Here is a 27,662-nt window from a genome sequence, read left to right as displayed (position 1 = left end):
TGCTCAAGTCTGGCAAACCCTTTCTAGCGTGAACCGAAAAGCCTCCTGCACTTCCAGAACCCCAGGCTTCCTTCAGCTGTACAGGAGGAAACACGTTCAAAGTTACAGGGACGGTGTGAGTTACGTCTCCTATTTCCCCTAGACATACAGACAACAGAAAGGTCTAACCCACAGAATCCCAGACTGGTTTGTGCTGGAAGGAACCTTTTAAGGTTTAGCTCATCCAGTTTTAGCTTTAGCTCATCCAGCTCCAACCCCTGCCACAGGCAGGGACCCCTTCCACTAGAGCAGCTTGCTCCAAGCCCCTGTGTCCAACCTGGCCTTGAGCACTGCGAGGGATGGGGCAGCCACAGCTTCTCTGGGCACCCTGTGATGTGAATCGGATGATGTGAAACAGCTCAGGGAACAATTCCACTGCACACAGGAAGGACCCCTTCCTTCCATCCTGCACTTCAGTCAAACTACTTCCAACTTCATAAGCTTTATAGATCTAAAAGCCAGCACAAAACCCAGAGTTTACACATTTCGATCAATAACCATGAGCGTACCTTTAAAAGGCTCCCTTAAACGTTAAGGACTAAAGTGATCCAACTTTCCTTCGACCAAAATTTGACCAACAGCTTTAAAATCAGCCTAGCAGCATCCTGCCTAGTTCTTGCAATCAAAATGCTCTTAGGAAAATCAGTGATGCCACCTTCTGGCATTCATCAGAACTGCTGCACAAAACTAATACTGCTTTTCCCAAATTCCCATTTTTAATGGGGAAAACAAAAAGAGCACAACCAGAAAACTCAATTTTTATCGGACACTGGTGCAAAACGCAACCTTTTTTAAGCTTCAATACAAAACCATGCCCAAATGTCAAGCTTCCACCAGCAATTTCTCAAGCAGAAAAAGATCATCAGTGAAGGAAGAAAGGTGGCACAGAATTAGATATGAAACAACATTAATGACCTATGATGATAACTGACTCCAGATGTGCCAACTCTGATGCTCCACTGCCCCTCACAAGACAAACATTTGGTGACTCCCCAACCCTCACCCACCAAGCTGGTATTTCTGGCTATAATTTTCCACTTTGAGCTATACAAGTTTAATTACATGAATCTAAAATGGAATTAGTGAGTTTGGGGTGTAGGTATCAGACAAGCCTGCTCCCTGCTCAGGTACTATGTACATAAGCAGCAGAACCAACATAAGGCACAGCTGAAGCATAAGGACATCTATGTACATCCCCCCACTTGCCCATCACATCTTCCCCACAAGGCTCTGCATATTCCTTCAGCTCCCTGCAGTGTATGTTCCATTGTATAATCATTGTCCGCCTCTCCAAACAAAGCAGCACTTGTGTTAAGCAAAGCTTTGCTCTAAAGTGTTGGCACAATGAAGGGGTTTTACTCCTTCTTAGGTTCAGCAGTTCGGTTTCTGAGATGCTGTGATTGCCATTTTGCTGCACACACATCACAGACCATGACTTTGAGCACAACCACCACCAGCAGACATGCAGCAGAACCACTGCACTTGCCTGAACACCAGAAATACCTAACATAGCACCAAAGTTGCACAATAATACTTCAGAAAAGTCATTATGGCAAACTCAGACCAGGCCTAACGTAACTGACCTAAGTCTTGCTGCATATTGCACCAAGCGTGGCCTGGAAAATGCAGCGCTATAATCCCACATAATGAAGGGTTAAAGTAACCAAATGTACAAAAAAATAAAGTCAAGCACTGGCATCAGTCATGCCTGAGCTGCTCCTTTATTTAGAGCCATTTATAATTGCCACCAAAGAGACCTTTGCAGCTTAAGCAAAGCATTTCTTCACTCACTTGGAACACCGACTCTACATTTTGACCCTCCAAGAGACAGCCGTGTTGGGGTACAGTGGTTCAGAGGCACTCTCAGATTAACCCAGTACACTTATAATGCTGAAATCCTTGAGGGCTTTGGATAGCACGTACTAGAAACGTGGAAATGAGACAAAACTAATTGGGGGGGGCACCTAGGAAATCCTATGAAAAGTTCTTTCCCTGAACTACAGCCCCCAGATATCCTCCTGCAAGCAGAAAGCAGCTGCTGGGGACATTCTTTCTTTAAACATGACAACATTTGCTGGGTCCTGAAATGTGCTGTCCGGGATACAGGGGGGACCAGTGGCAATGCTCGATTTCAATCCAAAATGCTGCTTTGGTAGAAAGATCTCTTTGAAGACAGCTGGGCATATTCTAAACAAACAGTTACATTCATTAAACAGGTAGGAAGTTGTTCAGGATCCTCAGCCATCATATCAAACACCTCAATGTAACATACCCACACCTAGTATTTGCAGACAAGGAGCCTATTTCTGATTATCTGTTATCAGCAACACAGAGCAGTGCCCAAGGCACAGTGTAACTGAGCTTTTCCTTCAGAGCTGTAATCTGCTGAAAGCAGACAGAATGCAAAGGGCAGGAACCTAATTAAAAGTATTGAGCCTCAGCTCTCTGCTGTTGAATGCACACAGCATGCACTCAAGGGGGACTGCTTTCAAGCACTGCATTGTGTTCAGGGGTTGAACGTGCTCAAGAGGGAATCTCTTTAAGCTGCCAGAGGGGAGACCGAGATGAGCTCTTAGGCAGAAGCTCTTCCCTGGGAGGCTGCTGAGGCGCTGGCACAGGGTGCCCAGAGAAGCTGTGGCTGCCCCATCCCTGGCAGTGTTCAAGGCCAGGTTGGACACAGGGGCTTGGAGCAAGCTGCTCTAGTGGAAGGGGTCCCTGCCCGTGGCAGGGGTTGGAGCTGGGGGAGCTTCAAGGTCCCTTCCACCATAAACCAGTCTGGATTCTCTAAATTTTTTGTAACAGCAAATTCCAGTAATACGATTCAGTTCATTTACTCTCTTTCTTCCTCCCTTTGCTCCCAAGTTCTGCATTGTAAATGGTCTTACAAGCGAGTACATTAACTGCCCAGACAACAAGGCCTTTCCTGTTCTTAAGCAGCACTCCTCATTCCTCCTAAGCCATGCATAGCAGAGAGGTGGCTTATGCTGCCTTCAGCTCCAGCCACATCACGTAATTACTCCTCACCCACCACCGCCTGTGCCACTGTGGAAGAGCAGCAATGACAAGGATTTCCGGCTGACAATGACAGCCCTGTGACGTCCTGGCAAAGCCCCTGAGCAAAACCCCGGATGGATACTCTGTGCTTCATGGGCCCAGCTCTAATTACATGAGAACACAACTGAACACAGTCGCACTGGGGCTCTAATTACTGGGGAGACAGAGCAAGAGAGCAAACTGGAGCCCAGGCAACAGCCAAAGATGCTGCTCTAGCCAGGAGAGATCAGCTTTGCAGGCTCATCTGCTTCAGTTCTCATGTGCCACTTTACTCCCACATTGCTCTGACTCACCCAAGTCATGTCAATCCACGTCTAAGCAACTGCAGCTTCAGCTTGTCTATCCTTGTCCAGCCGGGGTACCACAGAACCTGCTGACCTGTTGATACATGACCTCTGTGCTCTTTGGGACAACAGAAGCAAACCGAGACCTTATGAAAGGTCAACAGATTCACTTCAAATTAAGCCTGCTTTCAGATCCTTGGCTGATCCACCTCCACCTCCTTGGCTGTCAGCTTTGATTCCACTCTCCTCCATCAGGTGAGCTGGAGCAGCAGAATGAAACCAGAAGTCTGGAATTTGGAACAGGGCACTTACATGCTGAAAACGTCTGGAATCCAATGTGACAGAGCGGGATGTGATAACACAGCTTGGGAAGACGCAAAGAGATTAGCTCAGGTTTCAGAAATGCCATAGGAAGGTCAGGCATAAATATACAGAGAGCATCGTCACAAGGCAGAGCAGCAGCAGCTACAGCTGAGGGGTTTCTGTGACAGACACACTTCTAGTGCAAATACAACCCAGCAGCTCTCATTCTCGCAGCACAACAGCAAGCCTGAAGCACAGCCCATAAACCACACCAGTTCCAGATGCAAAACCTACTGAGCTCCCCACACAGTGAAACCAGAAAACTGGGTGTCCTGTTCTTCCAGCACAGCCTCCACCACTGCACAATTATCTAAGATAGGCCTGATTTTGCATCCAGGTGAACTAAAACCTGACAGACAAACACATCCCAGCTGCTCAAGGACAAGGGAGCCATCAGAAACATGTTCCCAAGCTGCACACACCTCCAGCATGGAAAACTGGAACACGCAAGTGGGGTTGTGGCTTGGTTGGGGTTTGTAACACAAGGTTTTTGGTGTTCAGGCGTGGGGATTTCTTCCCCTTCAAGTAAGGCACAAATACACACATCCTGCAGTCATTTGGGGTTTTCTGTTCATTGGTTTCCAACTGTAGGAAGTACTGAATGATTTAGCACCCACAAAGGTACACTTCCCTTTCCACAGCTCGCTGGCTTCTTTCCTTAGCAGCAAACTGAAATAAACCCGATCAGAGGCACCACCAGCAAGCTTTATGGGTTTTCTCCTTCCCTTTATGATTAAAGAACATGATTCTTCCCCAGTTGACTAGACGGGAGGACACTGATTATAGATGAACATTAGCATCACAAGTATTGTCTGGGAGTAAGGGATTTAGAGACAGCAAGATGAAAACTTGTACTTCCAGAGTGCTTATTTAGACGCTCAGCTGCTGGCTAAGGCAGATTCAACTGCCTATTCAAGTGAATCCTTTTTGAAACAACAGCAGTGAAGTCCTGGAGTGTTCTGTGCATTATCAGTTTCAGAACCATGCCAGTCTGTACCCACAGGGATATGCCCAATCGAAATACATGGTCACAACAGATAAATTACTTGCAGAAAAACAAATCCCATAGCCCCTCAAAGGCAGAATGCTATACATACTCGGTAGATTAGTTTAGATTTAAGACTCTAAAGCACATTACCATAAGCATAAAGTCACTTTGAATAAAGCCTCTCTTGAACTTGATGCACTGAAGCAAACCCCAAAGCGAGCAGGGAAACAGGCACTTGTGACACTGCAGCCACCACCTGACACCAAGGGAACAGCTACAGCCAACACAGGAGACAGATACAGAACTCAAACGGGAAGAGTCAGCATAAGGCAACATTGCACTGCCAACAACATGGCCCCGTGCTGTCTCTGGCTCAGAGAGCTTGGTGATAAAGGGTTGACATCTTATGCAGAGTACCTGTTTTTGCTGACAACCCTATTTTGTCTGATCCTGGGAGAACATTCCAGGGTCAACCTTCCCAACAAGTGCTCCCCAGGGAGCTGTGCAGGGGTTGGAATTCAATGAGCTTTAAGGTCCCTTCCAACAAAAACCAGTCTGGGATTCTGTGATAATGTTTTGGTTTACCTCTGTACACCAGTACTGCTCATCAGGTCAGTGTTTAAACAACATCATCTAAGGAGAGCATCTGTCAGCCCAACACGGAGCTTACTTCTCACAGCACTAAGAGCAGAGCATCTTTAAGTTCCAAAGACTAAAAGATCTAAACTTGTCACAGAGTGAGTCGTGCACACGGATGGAGTAACAAAGAGATCTGCTTCATACGGAAGTGCATCAATTTCTTCAATGCGTTGGTTTGGGTTTAGTTTCACTTTACCTAACACAAAGCCCCCTCCCTGCAGAAGGCAGTGCCCAGAGCCTCTCAGCAAGAGCCAGGAGCTGACAGTGCCCAGGTCAGAGTTATAAGCACAAGTTGTTAATGAACTTCATAATTAGAAGCAGCAGTTGTTATTGCAGCACGTTGCTCCTGCAATCCCTGTGCGAAAAGCTGATTCTCTCTGATCAAAAGCCACCAAAACTGAACATGACAAGAACTGAGCACTCTGCAGCACCACCACAGCAGAGGCTCAGGCCTGTCCCATCCAGCTGCAAACACCCTGTGCAACATCTGTTGAGCCAGGGCTGCTTAGGAGCTAGCATTACAGAGGGCACCACAGAACCAGAGAAATACTGCCCACAGTTTTCTCTTTGAAAAGACTACAACAATGTTCCTCCCTACATCACAGAACCCAATGTACTCTGTGCAAAGCTGTTCTGTTTTGGGTCCTTGAAGCAAACACAAGCGCTCATCATTAAAACCAGAAAGCTGTGTGAAACTGTCCAAACTCTAACATTTCAGGAAGCTTTCTTACTAAAAACCCAACAGCCCTCATGCTGCGCCCAGAAGCTGGTTAACATCCAGCAGCAGATACATGCAGGATCACTCCAGAGCTCCTGCAATGCCCTTTACCAGCACTGTAATTCAGGTGAGCCACATGCACTGAGAAGGAAGAAGACTGCGTTACAGAACGGGACCCACTACCCTGATCTTTGTAACACTAATCCAGATTTAAACTCGGTGCAAGTTAATTCTTGCTTTATGTAAACCATTCTACAGCAGCTCTAGCTTGTGCAAGAGAGAGCACCATCAACATGACACAAACATCTGGCTTGGGAAAAACACACTCTAATATGCAGGCTGAAGCTGGCAATGGAAATCATTCCCAATGTGTGGAGTGTAAAGCTCCAAGAGATCAAGTGCTTTGTCCTCATCACAGAATCCCAGCCTGGTTTGGATTGGAAGGGACCTTAAAGCTCACCCAGTTCCAACCCCTTGCCATGAGCAGGGACACCTTCCACTAGAGCAGCTTGCTCCAAGCCCCTGTGTCCAACCTGGCCTTGAACACTGCCAGGGATGGGGCAGCCACAGCTTCTCTGGGCACCCTCTGCCAGCACCTCAGCACCTTCATCATCCTAGAACACATCCCATAATGGTCCAGGACACGTGCACCAAATCAGAACACAAAGTGTTTCACTGCAGAACCACAGCAACCATTAGTAAGACAATGAGCAGAGAGCAGAATAAACCTCTAGAGCCACCACAGGGGGAGAGAACCACCTTTAGCCAGTCTGAGTGCAACCAAACCTATCATCTCAAAACCATTCTGCAACTTCAACCTCTGCAGAACATTTGCAGGAACACAGCCGTGCTTCTGTGCTCCAGAGCTAAACCAGGATTACTTCATGGCCTAAGTACCCCAGGATCTGTGCCTGACGGAGCTTGGCTCCCAAGTCAATCCCTGCTTTGGCAGTTTCAGGCTTCCCAACTGAACTCAAAGAGCAACAGGTCTGACAATAACAGACTCGCTATTGCATTTCAAAGTGAACATATATGAAACTTGATGTAACTAACATCTAAAACCAGCCCTGTCTGCTCATACACCAAGTGACATGTAGGACAATACCTCATCCACATCCGCAGGTCAGGGCACTGGGCAAGGCCAGCTTCAACCCACGGTCCTGAGAGAGCCAGGCAGCACAAAGCAGAGCTTCTGCAACATAAAGATGTTGTAGCAAAACACTGCTGTAAATGAAATATTATTTTGAACAGCAAGTCAGCCGATCACTGCCTGGATTTGCACAATGAACCAAATGTGAATTCTCACACATTTACAGCAAGATGGATCAAAACCTGATGCAGGTTATCAGATGGCCAAAAAACTTCTCATCAATTTGATGTGTTCTTAGAATGTTTGAGTCCTTACAGAACTACCACATCTTCAGTGCTCTGAGGACTTCCATGTGCCACCCTTCATCAAGCCTAAGTCATCTATGGCTACAACTTCAGCATATTCCAGCTCATTCATCACCACCTATACTAAATACATTCACACAGGTGAAACAGACTTCACTGAGAAAAGGTCGGTTAGATAAGCACTGCATGTAAAAAAGCCCAGCCCATAGAAGCAGTCCAGCAGTGGAACACCTGTATTGTCTCCAGGAATACAACAGGACGTACAACATTTGGATCCCACCTTCTCACTAGCAGAGAGAAAACCCCGGTACGAAACCAGCTGCTGACCGACAGCTCTTTTCAGAAGACCAAGCTTTATGTCAGGGAAAGCAAACAGAACATATTAGCCCATTCAGAAGGAAAATGAATAGCTGAGATACAGAGTGTCCCTCCGGTGTTCAGCTTGTCACATACACCCTTCATGTGCTGATTACCCAGGACACAGCTCAAGTGCCCATTCCTATGGTACAAATTAGACTCACTCAGACTTGGGCAGATGTCAAGTAGAACAAGGCACCCTCATTCAGCCTGTCAGGAAGAAAACGGCACAGGGAACGGGTGTGCATCCCTGCTCTGGGCCAAGGACTTGATTTCCACACTTCTAAGTTCAGTATTATCCAACATACTTAGGGATTCACGTTGTTTGAAGTTTATGAATGCAGGAGACAATACTATTAAATGGGAAAAGTTTCATTGTACATTCTCACTTTATTAGCAAAGCCACTTTTTAACTAAGTGGACTAAGTTGCAGTACGTATTTTAAGCTCTTTAAATCTTCTGCATGAGTATTCAAAAGGTAAACCATTTTTCCACTTTATCCAGAAACACTACACAAGCAGAAGTTCACAGTAATAACCATGATAAGAACAGCAACAGATAACAACAATTTCACCCCATAAACTGTATATAACTGTATAAATACCCTTCACAGAAACAGATATTACAGCACAGAGGTTAAAGCCAAGGTTATGATCACATACAAGTGAGAAATCAGTCCCTGCACCTCCATCAAGGAGTATACTCCATTCACTTCCCAAACTACCCATATTCACCCTTGCAAAAGCCCCAAGAGAACTCATGAAACCAGGCAGGCATTACCTGTTACTGCAGCTCCTAATGCTGACACAGAGGAGCCTTAATGTAGGCAAATCCAGAAGCACTCTTCAGAGGGTGTCACTGGCCATAAGCCTTATCTGCTTCCTTAAGCGTCAGAGCACAACCTGCCCCAGCCATATGCTGAAGCCTGTGAAGAGCTGACTGCTGTGCAACCGAAAGGTCCTTAGCAGCAGCCATCTGTACAACCCCAATGCCAGCCCCACAAGATAAGGGGGGGGTGTCTATTTTTCAGAGCCTGTTCTGCAAATTACCACATAGAGTTAACATCTGTAAATACACTCAAAGGAATCTGTTCTGTCTGATCAGTAACTGTGGCATCACTATGGAAATATTTCAGGTATGAGGGTGATACTTGGAACATTTATACCTAAACTCTATTTCTTTTTAAAAATAAGTAATTAAGAAGGAGATCAATCAAGTTCTAATCTTATGAAGCTGATAATCACAGAATCCTGGAATAGTATGGGTTGGAAGGCACCTTAAAGTTCATCCAGGTCCAACCCCTGCCGTGGGCAGGGACACCTTCCACTAGAGCAGCTTGCTCCAAGCCCCTGTGTCCAACCTGGCCTTGAACACTGCCAGGGATGGGGCAATAACAAAGATACCTTATTAAAAGAACACAAATAAAAGGAAGTTATTGCTCACCTGGAACTTCTTCCAAGCTCTGCAGAGTGACACCCTGCCAGCACATAAACACCTAACACACTGGAGCTGTCTAAAGTACAGTAAACTTCTGCAAGCCTGCACAGATCAGGCCACACAACCTCTACTTCCTTCCTCCCCCCTTACACCTTCTAGAAAGCTACAGCAAGAGCTTGAAGAACTTTTTTTCTGGGCTATTAAAAAGCTCCTTTGTCCTAAGGAAGCAGCTTGGGAATTTGAAACAAAAGCAACTGAAGCAAACCAAGCCTTTGGTCCCATCCCCTCACTGCTAACTGCAGATATCTCTGCTGGTGAGTCTGGACCATTTAAGCACAGACTCTTATGAGAACAGTGTCATCCACGAAGGAAGCAGCCCCCTGAGCAAGTCCTGCCTGACTTACTGCCAAAACAAGCCTTTCTCAGGAACAGACCAGAGGAGCTGCAGAAGAAAGCTCTGCCTAGGAGATGATGCCGGGATTCTGCTTGAGCCCTGACCAGAATCTCAAAACAAGGAGAACAATGCATGCCATGACCAGAGAATCCACTAATGCACTGCTCTGCTCACTCACAAAAGGTATCACAGAACCTAATTTAATACAAATATGAATCATTATTCCTAGAAGTTACATTATCAAATAATATTCCCCATTATCGCTGCTACTCAGCCAATGGTGGCAATGTCTTCCTGCACTTCGGCCACCGGACAGTGATCTCCAGGTCAGAGCACATCAAATGGACACTGTCTCCTGGCTAAGACAGCTGGATCAGCACAAGGATTTCTCCTGCTGCTTCATAAAGAAGCCAGCACCTGGCCAGGACACAGTTAGGAAGAAATCCTCCCACAGCCTTCCTGAACTGGCAAGCAGAGCCTGGAGGGAGCCAAAGGAAAGAGGAATACAAGCCAATATTGTCTGGAAGCAGATTTTCTTCTTGAAAGGGAAGACAAACTACCAGCCCCTATTTGCACATGCAGAACCTCATCCCACAATGAGGAAATTCATCACTGTGGATGATTTTTTGTAAGTACTTACTAAATCACAAAACCATCTCTACGCAAAGGGCTCCAGGAGGAGGAAAGCCTAAAAACCACTTAAACCCCTTCTCCTTAGAGCTAGGTCACAAAAAAGGCAAACTCCATGTTAAAACCCAAACTGGTTCCTACCTAGCAGTTTAAGCAGTTGTTAACTAACCAATTCATAGTCTATTATAAAAAGTCTATTTTTCAATTAAAAACATCATCATTTTCACGGTGTAGGATTAATACCACAAATGCAAACTAAAATCAGAAGTGGAAGAGCCCAAGGTAATAGCAGTTCTTTAACTAGAGCTCTTCAGTGCCAAGAAAAGCACTTTGAAAAGCTGCCCACAAAGGCACCATTATCCTGGATAATGAAGCAGTAGCTCCAGAGTATCAAAGCTCATGGTTTAAAAGAAAGCACTTGAGACTGTGCTACTTGTATTATACTTTAAAAATGAAATAAGCATGAAGACTATCATAGAAAATCCTAAAATAACATACTTCTTGAAACCCCAACTGTTCCTGCTCTGTGCCCTGGGACTAACTGCCCCAGAGGAGAGAGCTGGCTGATGATGAGGCTGCAGCACTAGAACCAGCCTATTTATGGAGTCCATCTGACAACTAAGACATTGCATCATCTAATTGTGATCATAAAAATGACCTTGTTTCCACAGAAGTAAATCCTTTAAGTACTTCTTTAGCTACAGTTATGTTCTGCCATAGAGGTTCTTCCTTTCCTGCAGTATTTTGGGAACACAGTTTAAGTGTGTGCTCCCAGAATAACTTTGTGTTCCAGTGGACAGGAAAGCTGCTATTGAGTGCTATTTCCATCTCTTTTAGAGTAAATGCATGACTTAAAATCAAAATTAAACAAGGACAAGAAAGTGCCAATAACCTGCTATGTAGAACAGGCAGCACCTTTAACTTACAGAGGAGTAACAAGTTATTTCTGCAAGTAACAAGTCAACCCTAGTACAGGTTCCCCATCTACCCAGTGTCAGGGGGTTTACTGTGTCTAGAACATGTTGAGCAGTCAACAGCAAAAATCACTCCAGCATCACAGTTAATCAGTTCTGAAGCCATTCACATTCTGGTGCTCTGCCTTCCAGCTCTTCCTGGAAACCACAGACAAAGCTGACTGTCAAAATAAAGGGCTTCATATTTACATCTTTCTGGACCCAAACGAAACCGTTGGACAAGTTGCACAGTTATTCTAAGTTGGGGGGAAAAAAGAATGGTCATTCCCACACAGGCATTTTGGGCTTTTTAGAAAGCCCCCCATCAGATACTCACAAAGTGTCTCTCCACATCATCTCTGGTACGTGGAAATACCTCCTCTGCTCCTCATGCACCTGCGGTCAAACAGAAAAGAACTGAGGCAGAGTCGCAGCCAGCCCGACACAGCCTCTGCCTCTCAGCCCCCATGGATCCTCTCCAAAGGAACCAAGATCCATTCTAAGCATTGACACACAACATGGCTTTTCCCCCTCTTCGCTGTGGCCAGTAAAATGACAAGAGATAAAGGAGCACAGAAGAAAGGAAACTGTTTGTGTGCATGTATCCCACTGCTCCGGCTGCAGGATCAGGGCTGAGTTATGAAAAGCAATCAAGGGAACAGGGAGCACATGCCCTAGATTCTTCAAATAATCTCCTGGTTTAACCCAGTTGCTCCTGAGCCTGCCTATCCCATAGACAGTTCACTGAAATGGAAGCTCTGGCTCATTCAAGCCACCTTTACAGCTCATTATTTATGTGCAAGATGTAACAACATTCATCTGTGCAGAAGAGGCCAGATTGTTAATGAGTTCCAGTTTCAAGATCTAATGGAATTGATAAAAAAAAAACCTTGTTCCCCTTTTTTGTGCCTCAAGAGTGTGATATCCCACAACCATTACCCAAACCAAATGACTACAGACTATATCCTAGTTTGTGAACTTGTACTTCCACTTACGGGACAGTGAGAAAGCTCTCATCAGATTGAAATGTCACATCATTAACAGCAAGTGCTGCAAGACACAGAATCATAGAACCCCAGCCTGGTTTGTGTTGGAAGGGACCTTAAAGCTCCTCCAGCTTCAACCCCTGCCACGGGCAGGGACCCCTTCCACTAGAGGGGCTTGCTCCAAGCCCCTGTGTCCAACCTGGCCTTGAACACTGCCAGGGATGGGGCAGCCACAGCTTCTCTGGGCACCCTGTGCCAGCGCCTCAGCACCCTCCCAGGGAAGAGCTTCTGCCTAAGAGCTCATCTCAGTCTCCCCTCGGGCAGCTTGAAGCCATTCCCCGTCTTCTTGTCACTAACACTTACTTAGTGTTAGTAGCTCACAGTAAATTTGTGCTGTACCCAGCAAAACCAGACCTGAATTCCCGAACAGATCTGTTTCACCTTCTTCCAGAGGCTGCTGAACACATCAGACAGGCCAAACTATTCACATACAGCCAGGACTACCTCTAACAACTTTAATCCTGCTGCCCAGTTTCAAAACAGAAGCTGCTACACTGAAAACCCTTCTACCTGTGCGTGGCCTCCCTCCCCTGAAGATTGCTCCGGGATGAGGTTTTAGCAGAACAGCTTCTGTTACCTGCTCACGTTACTCTGCTCAGGAGAGAAAGCTGAGCCAGATACCCTGCAAGACGAAAGCCGAATATGTCTTCTTTGGGGGCATTTGTTTAAAACCCACTGCTGGTGAGGCAAAGAAACAGCTTCTCTGGAGCCACGTGGCTGGGCTGCAGTACAAAATCATGAGAAATGCCACAAGCACGTTTGCTTTCTCCTGTCCACAGGAGACCAAAGATTACAAAGATAGCACAGGATGGACAAGCTGATGTGCCCAACAAAGACACGATGGACAAGCTGATGCGTGCAAAGACAGGACAGGATGGACAAGCTGATGGGCCCAAGATAGGACAAGATGGACAAACTGATGTGCCCAAAGATCTGACAGGATGGACAAGCTGATGCTCTCAAATAGGACAAGATGGACAAACTGATGTGCCCAAAGATCTGACAGGATGGACAAGCTGATGCTCTCAAATAGGACAAGATGGACAAACTGATGTGCCCAAAGATCTGACAGGATGGACAAGCTGATGCTCTCAAGATAGGAAAGGATGGACAAGCTGATGTGCCCAAAGACAGGACAGGATGGACAAGCTGATGTGCCCAAAGACAGGACAGGATGGACAAGCTGATGTGCCCAAGTTCTACAACTGGCAACTGATGGATTTTCTTCCAATAAAGTACAAAATTCAGCAGCTGCATGAGGAATATTTACCACATCTCCATGCCACCAAAACCCAGACAGTCCAATTCCATGGCAGACAAACTTTTCATCCTCTGAAGAGCTGTGTTAACGGTTAACTTTCACCTTTAACATCCTCCCCATTGATTCTACATGCCCAGTACCCAGATGAGAGACATTCACACCTCTGCTTACAACTGCACAGCTACTTACTACATCCACAGACAGGACACACCTGATCACCCGCACGGACCTGCCTCCCCCTGCCAAGAGCTGGGAGATGGATTTCTCACTGCTCTGCAGGTTCCTCAGGTCCCTGGTTTGTGGTGTTGCTCTTGTTGCTGCTATTACAACGCCGGCACAAGGTGCCCAGAGAAGCTGTGGCTGCCCCATCCCTGGCAGTGTTCAAGGCCAGGTTGGACACAGGGGCTTGGAGCAAGCTGCTCTAGTGGAAGGGGTCCCTGCCCGTGGCAGGGGTTGGAGCTGGGTGAGCTTTAAGGTCCCTTCAACCCAAATCAGGGTGGAATTCTACAATAATCTGCCTCTAAATACAGAGAAGTATATGCCTAAGAAGGCATTTTTATCTTACAAGTAGGGTGTAGAACAGCCTGCTGTATGGAGTTGTCACCCTGAACTTTGGACGTGTTTCTGGATGTTAGCATAGCCTCAAGGCTTTTATAACAGGCAGAGTTGCATTGCACAAGAACAGCATTAACATATATCAAATATCACCTGATAATCAATAATTAACAAGGAAAACCATTACTATTCTCCACCCTCAAACTAGAAGTACGTAAATACTTCAACATTTTCAATAAACATCAAGTCCCCACACAAACCAAACCCCTTGTCTTAGACTACACAAGACCCAGTTGAAGCTACCACTTGGCTTCAGTCAGCCAAGCTCCTGCACTGTGAAAAACTCCGTGTCATAAAGGAAGTCAATAAACTGCTGAAATACAACTCCAGATAGCAGAACAGATCTTATCCTAATGGAGATTTAGTGACTGTATTAAGTGAAGAAGTTTTGCCCATGAAAAAGCAATGCTCCCCTGCTCGAACTGCGATTACACCACAGCCTTTGTTAATGTACTTCCAAAATATGCTCAATAAAAATTACTCAGCCTATTTTAGGAGCACAATAAAAAAGCTTCAGCGTGTTCATACAGGCTTAGGAGTCTTCAGTAATGTTTCGTGTATAAAACACAAGCTCCTCAGTATAGTATTTCACTCACAGAGCAGGAGAAAGTTCCCTGAGGAAGCCTGAAGCATTAATATGCTGCTTATACACCACACCAAGGAAAACACCTGCAGGTCAGAAGGGACCACAGACAGCAGGGAAAGGCTGAGCCACAGTGGGTGCCCTTGGTGATGCTCTCAACACTGGGAGCTTCCACAAGAACGGAACAGCAAAACCCAACCTCCTCAGGGGAGGAGCAGACAAGAGCAGCTCCACACACAGCAATCCCAGCCTGGACTAAAGGAGAGGGGTACAGGAGCTGAAGCCAGGTCATGGGGAGCTTTCTCCTCACCCAACCCCAAGTCCTTCTCCTCAGGGGGGCTCCATCCCATCTCCCCCAGCCTGTGTCTGTACTGGGGATTGCCCTGACCCCACTGCACGACCTTGCACTTGGCCTTATGGAACTACATGAGGTTCACACGGTCCCACCTCTCCAGCCTGTCCATGTCCAGACTATAACACAAGCATCCTCCATGACACTCCTCTATCAAAGGCACTGTGGGCTTCTGTCTCTGGGCTTATGACCAGATGAAGGGTTTTAATCACGATCTCTCAAGAGCCCTGAAAGTATAGAGTTACAACTCATAGCACACATGGATCACTCCTGGGGAGTGTATGCCACAGATTGAGAGGCATCAACTAAACACTGCTCTGTAAAGGGTTAACAAAAAGCTGAAAACATCACAGCAGGAGGTGAAATCTTGTGAAGCTTCTTAGTAAAATAACAAACACTCCAGTAAACCGAATCTTCCAGTGTTCAGAAGTGACTTCTGGGTAGCCAGCTTACACTACCTAACAATAACAGCAAAGAAGCTCACAACATTAAAGCCCACTTTCCCATTTTCTGCTGTAAAACCTTCTGGTACCCCTCTCCTATATCACACACCAGAGCATCACCACCTGCTTCACTCAGAAACTAAATCCATGGTATTTCCTTAAGCTACCATTCAAGTATCCATGTGACAAGGCACCTTGGAATCACTTTCCACTGAACTCTGAGCCTTCCCACCTGCTGTTACTTCCATCACCATATCCTTTACCTGCAGGCTTCATCTAAACCACTTCCTTGGGAAAAAAAGATCTACATATGCAAATAGAGGCCTGGGAAAAATGCTTTTGGATCAGGTTAGTCAGCATGATCCCAAACACCCATCACTGTCGGCAAGTTACTGGTTCTGGAGTGCTGTTAGTGGGTGAAGGTGGAAGCTCAGGGAACACCAGGCTGCGGATCAACTCAAAAGGCATCACTTCTCCTTTGCTTTCTAACAGCTATCTTGAGCATACCTTAAGAGGACATAGCCACTGAACTGATAATGCAGGAAACACCAGGTCATGAGCCCAGCATCACACACACTGCTCACTGGCTTACAGTGACATGAGAGCTAAGTAAGATGTATTTCACCTGTTGGTGATACAGCTTACTACTTGGTAACATGTGGACATGTTCTAACACTACAGGATTAACAGCCAAGATGAGATTTGGATTTCTAATGCTACTCGTCCTAGAAACGGACATTAAGGACCTCCCAAACACGAGGACCTTGAACACCAGGACAAGAGCAGCCCAGCTCTCCTGGCTCCAGCAACCACCTCAAAAAGAGGGGCCAAAAGCCATACAACTTTTAGATAACCGACTGGCAAGAAACAAAAAGCCCAAGATCATTCTGGATGTCCTGACTTGTACCAAGAATCATTTCCACCCTTAAAACTCCTCTTCACCACGCTGCACATGCACAGTTATTCTTTGATGTTACATTTGCTCGACTCCACAAGAATCACAAGGATTTGTCAGAGCAAAACGTGCGAGCAGCCAAGTTCCCTCCCTACCTTTCAAAGGGTGAAGGCTGCTAAACAGGATACTTCTAAATGCACAGTTTGAATTGTCAGCTCAGTCTATCCAGGCTCAGGAAAAGTCAGCTGAAGCTTTAGCTGCATTCTGCTAAGATTTCAAAGCCTCTCAGCAGTCTACAAATACATACATTTACCTTCTCAGCTAATCTGGACAAGCTCCTCAAGAAGCTGAAAGCCATCAGCCTTACAGGATCTCCTTGTGTTCCATACACTAGTGTGTACAAAGAACCGAACAGCTTCCTGGGTCTTTATCAATTGTTCTAACAACTGACCTGAGGCCACACAATTTGCTCCCCAGCAATTAAACAATTACAGTATTTCATCAAAGGAGAGGGCTCAGATTTTCAAGCCATGAACACTGCAAGGCAGGCAGGCATCCCTGGGTAAAACACTGTTCCATGGAAGAACTCAATGACACACTCACAGAGCTCTACAAAAGAAAATGCAATCTTTCCCATCTGAACATTTGCATGTTAAGCATTAAACTGCTGTGTAGATACAAGAGTTCCCAAGAGCTGTTCATTTCCAATTGCCTATTTCCAAATCATGATATTTAACAATACAAAAGCCTTCTCATTTCAGTTCTAGCCAAGGCTGACAAACAACATTAACAGCATCTGCTGAACATTTGCACTTTACCAGCACACTACTCACCCCCACAGGCTCTCTTAAGTCATCTATTTTGTACTGGGAAAATTCAGCAGAATAATTTTCAATGCCTCAATTGATGCAAGGATGCCTCCTGCAACATCTGCAAAGGGCTATATAAGGAATACAGAGCATGCACATACAGAAATATTTATGTATCCTTCAAACTAGAAAGTTTCATACTACCAGCACCTGAGGATATTGTTAAAGGCGGCTGCTTTCTTGATACGTGAACCATTTAATCAACATCTACTGAATCCGAAGTTTCATAGAAGGAAATGAAATACAAAAGGTCAGACAAAGACCTACTCAGCCAGGCTTCCTGCTGAACAGCAGCTGATCCAGGAGCAGCAGGAACAGAACAACACTGCACCATAGCAGCCTTCCTCCCTCCAAAGCCTTCCCAGTATTGCTTCCCAAACAGCGCTCCCTCTACTGATGCACTGCCTCTTTCCTGCGTGAAAACCTGGGACCACATCCACAATTCAGCTACACAAATCGTTGCCCAGTTATGTTAATGGAACAGGAACAGTTTCACCGGGGTTTAGCCATCAGAAAACATTATTATTTGCATACACAAAGCATCTCAACTTTCTTACTGTTCATGGCAGGATCCCAGGGCTATGTTTCGCCATTCCCAAGTGGTCCAGGTTAATTTTGACATCTAGAACAAGGTTCAGGAAAAGAAAAAACATTGTCACACACATTTGCACGCTGTTATTCACTGTAGATGTTACTGTAAAGAACTGCAGGGTACAGCATCTCCCACAGAGTTAACTATTGGCTTCTGCAGTTCTTTGAGCTCCATCTCTGCTGTGAGTGGAAAATCGGATAGCCCCACTTCTTGCCTAGAGGGAAAGTTCACATAACTCACTGCAGAGCTGGGGCACCCTGCTCTTGCCCATGTATACTGCGTGTTTCAGACCCAATGCTGCAAGACCACAGCTCCAAATAAAAACCAGTTTTAACAACAGTGCAGAAGAAAGAAACTCAGAGCTCATTTCTGCTTTCAGGCTACTCAGTCTGTATCTCAGAAGTAGAGCCACCATTTCATGCAAGTCACTGTATGAATACCAGTCACAGAAGGGACACAAGTCCTAACAAAAGCAACACCTTCATCATGACATTAAGCCAAGCTTTCAGACATTCACCCCCCCCCCCCCGCACTCGCACTGGAAGCCATTGGCCAAGCTTGCAGGCAGGGCACCAGGCACAATGGGCTTGGAACAGCACTGAGCTGCAGGATCTGGCAGGAGACACTGCTCTGCTTTTTAATGCCAGGAAGACAGCCATGTCCCATTGACAAGGAAAAAAGCAGGCAGTTACCCCAACACACAGGGAGCAAGTAGCTGCACTGTTACCTGCAATGGCTGTCATGTGTTCAACTGTTCTAACGTAAAGCAGACTGAGGAAACACTGGTGACAACACCATTGCTTCTGCTTCCTCTGCACTTGCACTCCAGAAAGAAGGAAGTTGTTTAGTCTGCAGAAGAGAAGGCTCGGGGGGGACCTTATCACACCCCACAGTTACCTAAAGGAAAGCTGTAGTGAGGTGGGCTCAGTCTCTGCTCCCAAGGAACAAGGGATGGGACAAGAGGAAACGGCCTCAAGCTGCACCAGGGCAGGTTTAGATGGAGCTGAGGAACAATTCCTGCCCCAGAGGGTGCTCAGGCATTGGAACAGGCTGCCCAGGGCAGGGCTGCAGTCACCGTCCCTGCAAGTGTTCACACCCCGTGGAGACGAGGCCTCAGTGCCATGGGGCAGTAATGGCCTTGGCAGTGCTGGGAACAGATGGACTGGAGGAGCTTAAAGGGCTTTTCCGACCTGGTTGATTCTAGGATTCTACAGTTCTATGCTGAAGCATCCCATGTGCTCACGTTCAGGCAGCACCAGCAAACGAGTGTCACTGCTGGAACAACTCAATGAACAAACTCCTCAGTGTCAAGCCCTTGCCAAATGATAAAGCATCAGTAACAGCAGTATCACACAGGAAACCACAGGTTAACCAACAGTAACAGATAAAAAGCACTATGGGATGTTCAAGCTTCTGAGCCAAAACCAAAAGGAGTTATCTTGAGATTTATGAGGCTATTGCAGCCTATTTCATGAAGCTTTCTTCCTTTTATGCTCCTCCTTGAAATGTGTCAGATTATTTGGCTGTTTGCATATGCCCACCTATGCCTGGAGCCATCAGAAAGACCCACGTTCCAGAATACAAGTATTAAGGTGTCAGGAGTGACACACACAGAAACCTCTTACCCAGGAGCAAACCAGAGACACAAGAAGTTAGGAAGTTGTTTCTGATGGCAAGAAGCCCTCTAAACCCAGGAGGGGGTCCCAGGCTTCCCCGCATCCCCTGGCAGGGCACTGCAGAACCTGCATCCCTGCAGTGCCGGGCAGGCTGCTCCAGTGACGCATGCAGCACCACACTGGAGGGCTTGTGAGAGGCTCTGGGTGATGGAAACCTCACACAATGTCAGGCTTGTTCCGCACATCTGGGATGGCCCTGACACAGTGAAGTCAGTACAAAGACAGCGTTTTTTCCTCCAGCCCACTCTTTTTTCCTCCTCCCCCCATTTCTTTTTCCACCATTATTTATCCCTGACTCCCGGTTAGGAGCTGTGAAGTGTTGCCATGCAACCTCTGCTCTGGCACATTCACACTTCCCAGCCAAACCCCCTCCTACTGGTAATTTTCCTAATGAATAAACAACCTGAACTAATAATGGAAGCTGGTGACAACCACAGCCCAGGCTTCTCCATAGGGAAGATAGGCCACTTCCCCAGCAACCCCACAGCACCCGCCAGCACTGCTGGAAGAGCATTAACACAACTGCCATCCCCATAAACCATGTCAAAACCTAACCGCTTCTTTCACTCCACGCCAGCGGATCACTACAGCCTAAGCAGGAAATGCACTCATTCCCTAGGAGGATCATGAACTGGATGCTCTGATTTCACCCATCCTCACAGAAGCCACATTTCTGCCTTTTGAGAAGCATTTTAGGCTGTGACCCTCTGCCCTGGGTTTGGATCTCCTCCTCTAGGAACACCTGTGCCATGAAGAGCTCAGCACCTTCAGCTGTTTGTCCCTGCTCCACGGCACAAGGCTGCCAGCAGACCTGCTCCCACGGACTTCCTAACCTAGTTACACAGGATCAACTGATACAAAGAATGATTCTTTAGGCTGTTTAAACCATTCCACCTTATTTGGGTTGGCATTGTGCAGAAGAGCTCACATAAGCGTCTAAGCTGCCAGAGGCAAGGTTTACAGCCCCCTTACTGAAACATTTCCTCCTTCTACATACCAGGAATGATGGCCAGCTGCAAAACCAGACAAGAGTCCCTGGCAGCATCCCGAAAGAAACAAGGGCCATTGGCCAATGGTGTCACCCAAGGAATGAATTCTAAGAGGAGGACAAGTCTTGCCTACACCTGCTCAGCCCGTTCCAGGGCAGCCATTTCACCCAGCTCTCAGAGCTCCTCGTGCTGGGACAGCCACACGAGCACCTATGATCACACTGTGTGCAATCCTCGGCCCTTGCAGGAAGGCGGGAGATGCTGGTGACATCCATCGTGTTGTCCTAAGGCTACAAGTTCTGCAAGATCAAAATGCCACCACCAGAGGCTGGAGTCAGACTATGTGCTTACTGAGCAGGGCTGTATTACTGCACAAACCCCAGGAAAACAAAAATGTGAAGACTACAGCAGCATAACAGGAGTTGGGAACAGAAACCACCTTTTTCTTCTGTGCACGCCAAGCAGCATCACACCAAGGTCTCAGTCCATGACTGTGGATCTTAAACACCACCAGGTATGCAGATCAGCAAGAAGGACAAAAAACGAAGCTTAAGGAAAACAAAACCTCAGGGTCTCCATCTCCAGGGTCCATTTAGAGCCTCACAGCAAACTCCTCCATATATCCAACCTTCCATTAAGACAAGCTCCTAAACCAGTCCTGAAAAGGATTAGCCTACTTGCAGAGAGAGGAGCCAGGCTCTGCCAGCACACACCACCACCACCAAGGTGGAGGCAATGCCTCTTCCACCAACAGCAGGGTAGCTGATACCATGGTTCTCTCACTACTGCTCCCCTCTAAAGTCCCTGTTTGGGCATTAAGGGCAAAACTGCCAGACTCAGGGGGTAAATGTGGTGCCAGGTCTCGGAGGTGCAGAGCCGAGGGAGCACTGCGCAGCAACTCAAGCCACTGAGTAAATGCAGATTCAGGATTGCTGCATTAGATAGATTTACCCTTTGAGTCTCCTGTAGCTCAAGTGTTTAATTCCTAACTTCCACTCTGAATGTGTAAGTTTGCAAAGTCTTTAATTTATATAAAATATCTCATAGGGCACACACCCTGATGGAAATATTTTCATTCCACTGTATAGCAACATGCTTAGGACAGCAAACACAAGAGCCCTGCTTAAATCGCTAGATATAACATCACTGCTAAATTACAAATTCAACATGAAAGAGAACAAAACTGGTTACGTTCTGTTCCTGTTAAAAGCCTCCCACATAAACAAGCAATAAAATATAGTTGTTAAGAGGCAGCAATACAACCACGTATGTGTTTTTTAACTTGGAGTTGCTACTACTTCAAATGTTACCCACTAGCCGTGAGCAGAAAGATGATAAGGGAGGGGGATAAGCTATTAATACAAGTCTTCTACAACTCTGGCACCACGGTGGATAATCAGCTTCTAAAAAAATATATAGCTACAGAATAGATGCCAAGGTCTGTAGGATTCCAGTGTCACGGCTTTAAATAACAGATGTGCTACTCATTTCCTCTGCTTTATTCCAAACCTGGGGGCAGCCATAAACTTGCCCAGAACCATGCCCGTTTCCTAACACTGAAGCTACTCAAGTCAAGCACTGAGCAGCCAAAAGTATTCAAGGTAGAAGAGCAACCCATTTTTCCTGCATGGCTTCCTTCAAGAGCCAGGTATCAACTGCCAACGTTCCAAGTCCTCTAGAGGTGAGACAAAAAGCTTTCCCCCCACCTTTCTGTAGCACAAAAGTCATGCTTTCATGTAAAGATTTTACTGAAAGCATGAATTTACACGGATCATTCAGCTTCTGCACAGGTGAAAAGCAAGCTGGAGAACAGGAGCATCTCTTTAAAAGCATCTGGAAACTTGGGAGCACTGCCCTGGTCCTGCTGGGTTGCATTCAACGCATCACAGAATCACAGAATGGTTTGAGCTGGAAGGGACCTTAAAGCTCACCCAGCTCCAACCCTGCCACGGGCAGGGACCCCTTCCATAGAGCAGCTTGCTCCAAGCCCCTGTGTCCAACCTGCCCTTGAACACTGCCAGGGATGGGGCAGCCACAGCTTCTCTGGGCACTCTGTGCCAGCGCCTCAGCACCCTCACAGGGAAGAGCTGCTGCCTAAGAGCTCAGCTCAATCTCCTCTGTTAAGTTTAAAGCCATCGCCCCTTATCTATCACTACAGTCACATCCTAGACCTGCTGAGAGAAGCAGTCCTGCTTTCCCTCCACTCACCTCCAGCCACGGCATTCCTGCTCCTACCTGCGTGAGCAACAGCAAGGTGTAGCCACAGGGTGAGTTGCAGCCTGATCTGAACATTACTGAGTGGGTTAGTTTCCCATGAGATAAGAGCATGAAAGAAATCACCCAGCAATCACAGCAGCTCTGCCAAGGGAGCTGAGGAGGAGATCAGGTACCAGGCAGGACCACCCAGAGATGCAGCAGACGAGGTTCCTGCAGCACCACATTGCCTCCAGAGCCTCTGGCATCAGATTATGCCCTCCAAGTGTGAATCTTCTGCTTCATTTTCCATCTATACCAGGTTATGAAGAAGTTTCAAATTTAAAAGAAATTCTTTCCATTTATTTCTTACAGAATTGTTTGAACACATAGAAAATGTGCTACAAGAATGTGTAACAGAAATAGAGTTTCAGCTTCAGAGAGCTGGGGTTTGTGCCACTCCAGTAACAACCTGCTGGGTATTTCAGATCATCATCTTAACAGAGGGCTGAGTATTCCACATTAGCATTATCAGATAAGGTCAGTATTCAAAAGAATCAAATTCCCACGATGGTAAATGAACTGCACGTGGACCAGATTCAACTTGAAACTAGCACAGACCACTCGCATGGAGATCCCAAAAGCAGGCAGGAAGCAGGAACTGGGTCAAAACTCACGTGTTTCTCCTTGCTTTCTTCAACCTACAGGAGTCTCTAATCACCACCACCCATACACCTCAAATTGTGATCTGTTCTTTTCAGGACATGGATCCTCACCTTCCTCATAACAACAGTTTGCACAGGACCAGATGCAGGTGTAACCGAGCTGGTTTACAACTTATCACGGTTTTCATTTGTTGTGTTACTAAATCCCAGTCTGCAATTTCTGAAGGATACAGATCGTTAAATCTGCCCCTTTGCGGTTGTTCTCCTCGCCAAGAACAAAGGAAACAAAGCCCTCCCTCGCTTCCCTGCAAAGATGGAAATTCACATTCAGAACACACGGAGATGCTGAGCACTGCAATACCTGTTAAAGCAGTTAAAGAACTCAGAGCCAGCGCAGGCTCTCAAACCGTCCCCTCCCTGGTTTAACCACGCAACCTCCGCAGCACATTCCCATACGCTTTAGTGGCTTTCCTCTCACAAGGTGAAACAGCTTAGGCAGGACCTCTGTCCTAAAGCAGCTTATACCTCCCACCTCCAGGCAAGCGGACTCGGAGAGGCAGGACAAGCAGTACACAACCAGCAAGCAGGAGCTGCAGGTGTCTGACATGGTGGGTAATAGTCCTGCTGCTGACAACTGGTTCCACTGCTGGGCTCAGCCACGTTTAGGGATGGGATCCAGAGGGACCTGGACAGGTTGGAGAGGTGGGACCGTGCATGCTGGGCTGCACCCCCAGAGTGTGAGCAGCAGCTCAGGGGGGGATTCTCCTCCTCTGCTGCTTTCTGGGGAGATCCCCCCTGCAGTCCTGATCCAGCTCTGGGGCAGCAGCACAAGAGGGATGTGGCAGGGGGTTGGGACTGGATGAGCTTTAAAGTCCCTTCCAACCTAAACCAGGCTGTGATTCCATGTACATCACTGGCTGGGCACCCCCAGAGCTGGTGCCCATGGAAAGGAACAGCACAATGCATGACCTGACAGGGCACTGGGTAAAGCTGATGCTCTTGAAGATTGAAATGCGAAAAGGTTTTAAGTTTTCCCCCAGATCTCAGCAACTACACTCTGGGGCAAAAGCTCCAAGAACTTCTTTGAAAGCAAAACTTCCGTTCATGATCCATTTTCATTACGACTTTCACCTCTACCAGCAGATATTTCATATGAAAGAAACCAAGCAGAACAGTGTTGGCATTGCCAAACATCTCTCACATTTCTCAACTATAACACACTACCAAGCAGCTGCATCAGTCACAAAGAAGAAGATAGAACAAAAGCCTCAAGAAATCATATGACCAGAGCCATTAGTATTTACAAGGAAGCACTGTTCCCACAAAGGAAACCAAATGACAGATTCCCCACAGCTAGCTGAAAGCAAAACCATTGAGAATACACATCAGTAACTGGTGCTCTCTTCAGAAGATGAGTACACCTGATTCACTCCAAAAGAGCTGCTCGAAGCACGCATGGAAGTCATCAAATCCATTGTAGGAGATGGGAAATTGCTTGAATTCCCTTACTGTTGGTATTCTGAAGCACACTGGCTGATGAAAGGAGTCAGACTTACACTTGCAAGTTCCCCTTGGGTTCCAGCAGATCCCTTCCTACCTCAGCAGCCAAAAGGTATCTTCAAGCAACCCCCTTCTGAAACGCTCCTGTCACCAGTTCCAGGTCACACACACCAATTCCCTGTATCTCAGTGCACTTACAGCTTGTTTCCTCCTTGGGTCCTGCCCACACAGGACTCAGGCTATCCACACACTGTGTCCTCAACCCGAAACCAGCAGGTTCCTCAATCACCCTGAATGCCCATTGAACACATGCCTTATCTTCCAGAGACTACAGCCTAACATGGCTTCATTACTTCCTAGTTTTTCCAAGACACTTTGCTTCGGGAGAGCAAATACACCAAAAGAAATTTCCTCCACACTGTTGCGTTTGAGTTCTCCATAAAGCTCTGATTTCCCAACTTTAAGAAACCTTTTGCATCACCAAGAGTTAAAAACATGAAGATGTTTTCCCTCCAGTGCTCTGACAATGCAAGACACTGGGAATACAAAAATCTGAGGGCAGAGAACCTGGAAAGGAAAGCAGAACGCATGCTGCCCCATGAAGTAATGATCTTACCTCCCACTCACACTGGCATCCACACACACTGCACCAGATCTGTGATAGAGGCATCCACCCCTGTGAACCCAGGCCACCAAAGTCAACTTTCATAAGCTGTAAGAGTCACTGGCAAAGTGTTTTACTATGGAGAGTGAAACAGCCAAACAGTGAGCACTTTGAGGCTGAGAGCTCTTAAATCCCAGACTGGTTTGCATTGAAGGGACCTTAAAGCTCCTCCAGCTCCAACCCCTGCCACGGGCAGGGACCCCTTCCACTAGAGCAGCTTGCTCCAAGCCCCTGTGTCCAACCTGGCCTTGAACACTGCCAGGGATGGGGCAGCCACAGCTTCTCTGGGCACCCTGTGCCAGCGCCTAAGAGCTCACCTCAGTCTCCCCTCTGGCAGGTTAAACCCATTCCCCTTGGCCTGTCCCTACAGGCCCTTGTCCAAAGCCCCTCTTCAGCTTTCCTGGAGCCCCTTTAGGCACTGGAAAGCCACAGTGCATGCTTTGCTATAGGTCATTTTCTGCCACAGTAAGTTTTGCCAGCATGGACAGAACAACTAAAAGAGTAGACACAAAAAGCAGGTTTTACACATCACAGGTGCCTCAGCAGTGGGACGACCATGCAAAAGCAGAGCATTTTTGACAGCTTTGCTTGTGATGCTTGTGGAAGTGATACAGTAGAGCTCACAGAAACTCTCCCTGCAGTACACATTGAACATTCAGAGTCCTAGTGTGGACTAATTAACCCTTCCTAATAGCGGGACCACACTATGAACACACAGCCCTTGAGGTACTTCGAATTCAGACAGCAGAGGTAATGCCTTTAGATCCAGACATCCCGGGCTTCATCACCACTGCCAAGGAAACACAGACAAGTACTATGTTATACTGAGATACACTACCAGTTTGTTGATTTGGGGGTTATTTTAAAGGGCTCCAACATTTTCTGAGCTTCTTGCTCAGAACCAAAAAATAAAGAAAACCCACACATTTAGGGTTACTGGAATTCCAGGGGCAAGCAAGGCTTCACTTTGTAGGCTCAACCCCATGTGCTTCTCTCCAGCTCATGTGCCAGAACAAGAGCTCTGTTTGCAGCAGCTTCATTTCACCTCACCTCTGAGCCCCCTTAGAGCTCACTGAAGGATCCATCACCAACCTCACACGCTGCCTCTGCAGCGCTATGAGCCGAACACACTCCCTTCTCTGTGCAAGCCAAACCCTGACAGGCTGGTTGACATGATCCCTGTGCCCATCATCCCGCCACGGACATGCTCTGCTCTTACTGTGGGAACACGCTGGGTCAGGGAGTCTGTGCATGGCCCTGTTTTCTGGCTGGGCAGGTTCAGCGATCTGCTTCATTCCCAGCATCACCAGAACATGTGCCAGTGGTACCACAAAGCACACAAGTCCCCAAGCCACTATCACTGCTGCAGAGTAGGTACAGGTGAGCCGCAGCCTCAGGTGACTTCGGCTCAGTAAACCTTCCACACAAGAGCAGAAGAAACCTTTTCAAATGATAATAAATAACAGCTGGCTGAGGCAAAGCCACCTGAATTCATACCGGAGCCCTGGTGCCAAGCCAAGGCTCACTAGAACTCTTGGTGCTTTGAAGCAGAGCAGCATGCCAATTCATGCTGGGAGCTCACTGTAATGGGTCTGAACTCCAGATGGGAAGGAAAATGTTTAGAAGCACGATCCCAGCCCCACAGGGACCACAGAGGTACAGTCAGGGTGGCATTTCACTCCAGCTACTACCCACACTTACGACAGATTTTTACTATCACCTCTCTGCAGCCTGTTCTGGTATTAAAGCAGACTGCAGAACAGGCTTTGCATGGAAGCACAGCAGGGGGAAGAGTGCCCTGAAGGTTCTTCATTAGCATTATCTCTGTCTGCAGCTCACTGGGGAAAGAACAAGGAAACTCCTCCGTGGCGTTCTATTCAAACGCATGAGCCACAGTTAAAGGAGAGACATTTCTAAAGCAGACTTCACAGCAGGGCCAAGCCAGCATCAGTTTCATTGACACTGCGAACACCCGAGCAAAAGAGCCCTTTGCCACACGGAACTGCAAGCGATGCTCCCCGCAGCTCCTGAACGGCAGCCAGGACCCGAGCCACGGCTCCCGAGTTAA

The 27,662-nt window shown here is 47.0% G+C and overlaps 2 protein-coding genes across 7 annotated transcripts in view; one reads left to right on the top strand and one right to left on the bottom strand.

Annotated features, from left to right (window-relative positions):
- Positions 1 to 27,662, top strand: part of WDR44 (WD repeat domain 44) — an 89,022-nt gene that overhangs the window by 20,216 nt on the left and 41,144 nt on the right. The gene's annotated exons all lie outside the window — the stretch shown is intronic.
- The window catches only part of KLHL13 (kelch like family member 13), a 58,124-nt gene that overhangs the window by 29,839 nt on the left and 623 nt on the right, over positions 1 to 27,662 (bottom strand). For 2 of the 6 annotated variants that reach the window (XM_057404930.1, XM_057404933.1), the window contains 2 exons: positions 17,873 to 17,937; positions 11,589 to 11,647 (listed from right to left, as the gene is read on the bottom strand). The exons of 1 other annotated variant lie outside the window; for it this stretch is intronic. In XM_057404930.1, coding sequence (XP_057260913.1) covers positions 11,589 to 11,608 — 20 coding nt within the window. In that variant the 5' untranslated portion in view covers positions 11,609 to 11,647; positions 17,873 to 17,937. Of the gene's footprint in view, positions 1 to 11,588; positions 11,648 to 17,279; positions 17,351 to 17,872; positions 17,938 to 27,662 lie in introns of those variants that run through there. 3 more of the 6 variants (XM_057404931.1, XM_057404929.1, XM_057404932.1) reach the window with 3 other exon arrangements.

This window comes from Pezoporus wallicus, unplaced genomic scaffold, assembly GCF_028554395.1.
Source record: "Pezoporus wallicus isolate ANWC-B61680 ecotype Strahan unplaced genomic scaffold, APGP_CSIRO_Pwel_v1 contig_6217, whole genome shotgun sequence".
Classification (NCBI taxonomy): Eukaryota; Metazoa; Chordata; class Aves; order Psittaciformes; family Psittacidae; genus Pezoporus; species Pezoporus wallicus.
The sequence above is the reverse complement of the archived record's forward strand: the minus strand, read 5'-3'. Positions and strand labels throughout refer to the sequence as shown.